The 6,375-nt window shown below is 46.0% G+C and overlaps 1 protein-coding gene across 1 annotated transcript; it reads right to left on the bottom strand.

Annotated features, from left to right (window-relative positions):
* Nucleotides 1-1,021: 1,021 nt before the first annotated feature.
* On the bottom strand, nt 1,022-5,458 carry PTGES2 (prostaglandin E synthase 2). The gene is made up of 6 exons (XM_009322118.1): nt 5,234-5,458; nt 4,507-4,562; nt 3,723-3,875; nt 2,960-3,160; nt 2,534-2,651; nt 1,022-1,826 (listed from the first exon to the last, which is right to left on the bottom strand). The coding sequence occupies exons 1-6, from the start codon at nt 5,456-5,458 to the stop codon at nt 1,698-1,700; spliced, it is 882 nt and encodes a 293-aa protein (XP_009320393.1). The 3' UTR covers nt 1,022-1,697.
* Between the last annotated feature and the right edge of the window lie 917 nt (nt 5,459-6,375).

Consider the following 6,375-nt stretch of genomic DNA (forward strand, 5'->3'; position numbering starts at 1 on the left):
GCTGCAGCCGGGTGAGGAGCCGGCCGGGCGGAGCGCGGCCGAGGCGGCGTAAGGGAGTCGGCGCAGCGCCAGCGGAGAGAAGCCGCGGCACCGAGCCGTTGGCGTTCCAGACCCTCGTTTAACGCGTTTAACGCGGTGAAACACTCTTCCTCCATCCAGGGCGTACGCAGATGGACGTTTTAAGTTATCATAAAGGGTTTCTTCAGGCTCCTATGTATGTTCAACGCAATTTTTTATTTTTTTTTTAAACAACATTACCTGCTTGAACTCTGTTTTCCTTCCGTGGAACACAAGTTTCAGTACAGAACAGCTTTAACAAACAAATACGTCGAGTCACAGACCAGCAACCCCACTGTTCTTACTGTAAGCATTCTCTTCCTCCCCTCCATGTCAGGTCATAACCGGATCTGTAACTAGTCTTACATTTGGAAAAAAAAAACCCCGACCCCTCTATCACAACCTTTGTTGTTATACCCGGTAAAGGTGCCCACCCACCTCCCCCCCAACAGAACCCACCCCGTGCAAGCGGCTCTACTGCAGACCAACTTCAGCTGCACCCGTCACATCTCAAGAAGCCAGCTTCCCCGGATCCTGCCCTTCCTTCTGGGGAAACAGAACTTTCTCAAGTGGACAGTTCAGGAAATTCAAGCCTTGGGCTGCGCAGGGGATCGCCCCCATTCCAACCCGCATCGTCTCTCACTACGACAAACGTCAGGCGCTTCTACCCAGCGCAGCTCAGCAGACTGTGTATTGCACCACGTTACCTGCAGCGATGGCTCCTAATCGGATTGCTACAACAGCAAATCCTTTGTTACTCTTGCACGGCAGAAACATCCAGAGATCCCCGGGCATGCAGATTGCTCCTAATCCTTCTTTTTCCAAAACAAGAACAAACTGATTTTCAGGGGTTTTCCAGAGAGATCTCATGCAAGATAAATCTTTCAAATAACTGCTCCGCATTAGTGATTTCTGTGTAGGGTGTGCTTTCCGGGTGTAATGGGTAAGGCAAGAACTCACAAAGGGCACAGAAAGAAGCAAACCTTTATCCTCGCAGGTACAGTACAGAATCAAGTACTGAAAGAACCGTTTACATGGAAGAATAAAAGCATACAATCCGCCGAGTGCAGCATCGTTTCTGTCATAGGAAGGATGCCTTTCCCAGTACCGTGGATTCCTCCAGTTCCCTCAGCACTGGTCTTACAGGACTCTATTGCAGGAAATATTGTCGCTTAAAAACTAGTATCCAGTGTCTCAGTCAGGAAAACACTTCCGAGGACATGGATGAGTAGCGGAAGACAGCCTGAAGCAAAAGCTGCTCAGACCTACCATATCTGATATGGCTGTTAAACTTACTAGCCAAGAGAGTGGCTAGCTTTTACAGTAACCTGCTCTCAGAATGGCTCTTGCCGAGAAGAAGCCTGTTTACTGCATTCTTCAGTTCAGAGCTTCTCCTTTCCAGCAGCGTCCAAGATCCCTTCCTTTTACCTGTCCCCGTCCTTCTAAATATCGTGTGCAAACATACCCCCAGCTGGATCCTTTCTGCTCACTGCAACTTGATATTCTAAGTGGGACAGCTTCTGTGCCTGCATGTCAGTCTGCTAGGTGTGACCAGTCCATTCAACTCTTAAAAAATAAATGCCATTCTTTCTGAAGTTTTATACCATGCAAGTACTTCAGGAAGGCAGCTGCAGCTGGCATCAGACTGCAGCTTCACCTTTTTGAATGACTTCTTCCATGCGCTGGTACCAAGGCTGAATCTTGGTGTGAACCATCATGTCGTCAAAGGCTTCCAGCCCTTCCATGACTCGGAGGACCCCGTACACTGCCTGTGCCAGAGGATAAAGATTAGAACAACACTGAAAGAGTCAGCGGTGGAGAACAGCTGAGGGTACCAGTGAGTGTCCCAACAGCCTAGCCAGTAAGGCTCTTTCCTTGTCCTTGCCATCTGCCTACTCCACCACTCTGATTAGCAAGGAAGACTGAATGGCAGAAAGGTAGTTAAGAATATGCGTGTTTTTCCATGACAAAACAGTAAGGAAAGATCAGGATCTACGTGCAGTTACAGGGCAATAGTTAGCCCCATCTCTGCACCAAGCCCTGGTGTGAAACACTTCACTTGCATTCCAAGGAGAACTGCTGGTGCAGGGGATGAATCCTGCTCCACTCCGCGCTGCTGCCTGCAAAGGAAACCCCAGCAGCACTGAATGTAGTAAGACCTGTGCAGGTGTGAGGCTTTATTCACCAGCATTCACAAGCCAGAGCGGTGATCAGTAATATCCACCCGCAGATGGGAACTGCAGGTTCCATCTTAGGAAACATTTCTCGGGAGGAAAACAACAAATACCATCCTATGTTACACAAATATTTCTAAGTCCTCTTCATGTGGGAACTGTATTACTGCACAAAGGACATGGACAGCGTATCTCACGCAACTCATCTTCTCTGTCTATATTGGTATTAACCATTTCACACGGATAAGCAACTGGATAATTTGTAGTACACCTAACAATAAATGCAGGAATTAACCCCTTACCAAGTCAGCAAGGTTCGGCTGGTTTCCACCCATGAACAGTCGATGTTTGCCAACAGCTTTTACCCACTCGTTAACTGCTTCATACAAGTCTTCTCGGACATTATCTTGAAGGTGATGTCTGGATAAAGAGAAGAACTAGTTTGAAGACACTAGTTTGTTTCTTTCTTTAACCTTTTATCATCTGTAATCTTACAGGCTGGTCTTTGCCTGGGAATTAGGAAGGTATTTGAGAGTGAAGAGGGCAGTTAGTGATTAAATAGCAGTGAGTAGAGGGGCTCAGTACCTCCAGTTAAAGAAGTACAGCTGTTACTCACATTGGATTAACTAGTTTGGTTTAAAACACTGAGCCCTTTGACATCTGGGGTTCACAGCTAAGGAGGTTAAGGAGCTATTCCTCTTGTGTACTTGGTGCTCAGCGGTACCAACCTTTTCTTCAGCCTCTTGCTAACGAAGAACATGGCAACAGCCCCCATGTACTTGGCAAAGAAACCTTCCACGGTGCCAAACTTTCCCTCACGGACAATGTAATCAAAAGACGCCAAGGCTTCTCTGGGGGTACGGTAAACATTGGGGGAGATGAGGTGAACAAGCCAGTCGTCTGCCCATTTCCTCCACTTCATTTCTTCCCTGCAAGCATTCAAAAGAAAGAAACCTTTCAGTGAATGAGGTACAGACTGCAGGGCTACACGAGGCAGGCAGAATCACAGTGGCATTAGCCAGAGGTTCTGCCAAGGACGAATGTGTCAAAAACTCCTGCCCAGCCTTGCGCTCTGGTGACCTCTCCGAAATGTGCTCAGGATCGTTATCTTTGGCAAGGCTCCTCCAATCTCAGACTAAAATTAAGACTAAGATGGAACGCTAGCTTCTCCTCCCAATATAAGAACTAAAGCAGAAAGAGAAACTAGCACTCCATAGTACTCCCCTGCGACACAGAAAGGCCAAGAAGGAAACTGGAGACAACTGAAGGCTAGCATGACCATGATGGTGGTGACTAGGCCGTCTAACAGCATTGTTCCAAATTACGTAAGAAACACAGCAAAACCACTCTAACTACTGAGGTTTTAAACACTAAGGGGGGTGTGACAGGATTTGTCAGCACCAGCAGGATTTTGTATCTGCACCATCCCTGAGTACATCTGGAGGAGGCTGTGACCCTACTTGGAGAGCCCAGAAACTTAAGAGCACTTACACTCTCACTTCTTTGACAGGATAGACGCGCTTTGTCTCCTTCTCATCCAGCATGAGCCAGTATTTATTCCCATACTCAAATACCTCCTTGCCTTGCTCAGTCACAGTTTTCATAGGAGGATAGAAGGACACAATCTCTTCTAAGCTATTCCTCCTGTGGACAGAAACACAGTTAGCACCTGATCTGGCTGCTACAAAAATGAGCAAGAGCAAAGGACAGACTGAAAGATACACACTTGAAAATGTATTATTCTAAAAATAAGTGCACGAGGTTCCAAATTCTATTTGAAATAAGTTTTGAAAAGAGACTGGAACAGCTACTTGCAAATAACTATTATTAGTGTACATACCTTTCTCTGTGTCAGAACCGAAATTTTTGCAGGCATAAAACTACCTACCATTCTCAAGCGCTCTGTAGCACAGACCTAAAGGACAGGCCACAGGCACAGCAATTTAATTTCATTCTAGATGTTATAACTGGCTAAATGTAAGCTTAGTTCCAGGGCTAACACTAGTCCATGTTTAAGTAGGCTTTGCGCAAAGAGAATCTCACAGGTGAAAAAGAGTAGTTCTGAAAGGTAAAAGCTTTGCTTCGCTGCACACACATCACAACACATACAGGCACCATCCACATTATCACAGCCAGGCTCAGGTCAGCTGGGCCAAACACCCAGAGCTTCAGAGACCAAGGTCAGCAAGATACTTATGACCGACTCAGAGAGTCTTCTGAATCTCTAGTTCGCTAGGGCCATTCGCATTCAACTCCCATCATCCCATTTTCTTACTTGGAAATGAGATAGGTCTTTATTGCACTGATGATCACCGAAGAGTCATTCAATTGCTGGAAAACAGAATCAAAACAAACTTTTAAAAGAAGCTAGTGAAATTGAAAAGGAAATTCTTCAAAACCTTTTCCCCTGCACGCTGAGGCTCCAAGTTAGTACTGCGGTCCCTTTTCTTCCCATGCATTTCCACAGGAGTCCCTGCACATCTAGAAACAGCCTTACATTCAGATCTCGTCTGTGATCGTTTCAGATTATCACTTCAAATTTGTCTTTAATTCTCACAACAGAGGACCAGGTACACATGCAATACTAGTGGGTTCTGGATTTAGGCTCTTGGCAGTGAAGGAGGAAAGCCACACTAACAAAAAAAAGCCAAGTTGAATCTTCAGTATTCTTGAGATCTCGTTCTTTTCCCACAAGATATAAGCAGTTCCTGTTACCGCTGGTACAAATGATATGTCCTGCATAAGTGCTGATAGAAGCTAGATAATCACTGGATTATATAGTCACTACACAAACAACATGCCTTTTAAGAAAGGCCAACAAAAAATTCTAATAAGGCCAAGTCACAGGAGACCACAAAGCAAGAAACACATCTTAGGCTCTTGAGGGAATAAAAGATGATTTTAAGATTACACTACATGTGTAATCATACACTGCACGACAGAGACAAGCCTCCAAACCACTGCTTGCGGGGAAATCAAGCTTTCAACACAGTAAGACTTACCAGAGGGCTTCCAGCATTGGCTAGCAGGATAGGCACCTTTCTGTAGGAAGAGAATTTGATCTCTTTTCTCATTATCGGGTTCACTTCCACAATTTCATAGGGCAGTCCATGATAATCAAGAAAAGCTCGGACTTTGCTGCAGAAAGGACACGTTTTATACTGGTAGAGAGTGAGCTGCAGGTTCCCTGCAGGCAGCTGGGGAAGGAAGAGACCAGAAGCTTCCATTTTCTACTAAAAATATAAATACTGCCTTCCTTCCACCCTTATTTTTGTCATGAAGTCATAGTCATTGACATTCAGTTTCAACATCTGATCATCAAAATATGTTGGTTAACATGCTCTCTTCAAATGGCATCACAAATATTCACCTTCCATTAGGACCAAATACCTGTTTTTCTAAACATCTATTTAATCTGCTGGAAACTCCTACTCACAGCCAGAAAAGAGAAGTTAAATCCAGACGGTTTAACCCTCTACACACAATTCTGAAACTAAAGAAAACACAACGATATTTTAATAATCTTTAAATCAAAACCAAAATAGCTTTTTCAATTCAATTTTCCCCCCCCAATAAGCTTTGTGGAGGCCGCAGGATGGGGAGAGCAGAGTTTGCTGTTGATTTTAGGCATGCATCTGCCCGAGCTCAGATTCCTGGGATTAACCAACCTGTGCACAACTGAGACAAGGCAGGGAAAACCCCGGCAGCACAAACAGCGAGCAATCAGCTGAGGAATGTTTCCCCAACACTGCTATGCTTCAGCGATCTGACGGGCCACGCCAATCATTAGTCATACGTTATAAAACAAATGCAGTCATGTCACTTTGCTTCTCATTTGCGATTTATTGGGTTACACAACCCTCCGTGGCTGCTGGGGAAAAGCAACAGCTCCAACAGACAATGCTGCTTCACGTCCCCAGCAAGCTCTCACTTCCTGACAGGCATTCCTCACAGCTCCCTCAAGGAGAATGCGGCCGGGGCCTCCTTTACGCAATTTTAAGCGGTTTCCTCACCGAAACCGGAGCAAAAGCAGCCGCTTGGTCCGCCGAGCGGGAAAAAACCGCTCCGCGCCCTCCCTGAAGCTCTCGTCTCCAGGGGCTCGTCACCGCGGCCGCGCCCGGGCCTCGGGGACGAGGGAAGGGCA

Source organism: Pygoscelis adeliae, unplaced genomic scaffold, assembly GCF_000699105.1.
Source record: "Pygoscelis adeliae isolate BGI_AS28 unplaced genomic scaffold, ASM69910v1 Scaffold114, whole genome shotgun sequence".
NCBI lineage: Eukaryota > Metazoa > Chordata > Aves > Sphenisciformes > Spheniscidae > Pygoscelis > Pygoscelis adeliae.

Coding starts and splice junctions, on each gene's coding strand:
- PTGES2 (XM_009322118.1), bottom strand. CDS start 5,458: ATGGAAGCTTCTGGTCTCTTCCTTCCCCAGCTGCCTGCAGGGAACCTG. Junction 3,161..3,722: donor CCTGTCAAAGAAGTGAGAGT/GTAAGTGCTCTT, acceptor GAATGCTTGCAG/GGAAGAAATGAAGTGGAGGA. Junction 2,652..2,959: donor AGCAAGAGGCTGAAGAAAAG/GTTGGTACCGCT, acceptor CTCTTTATCCAG/ACATCACCTTCAAGATAATG.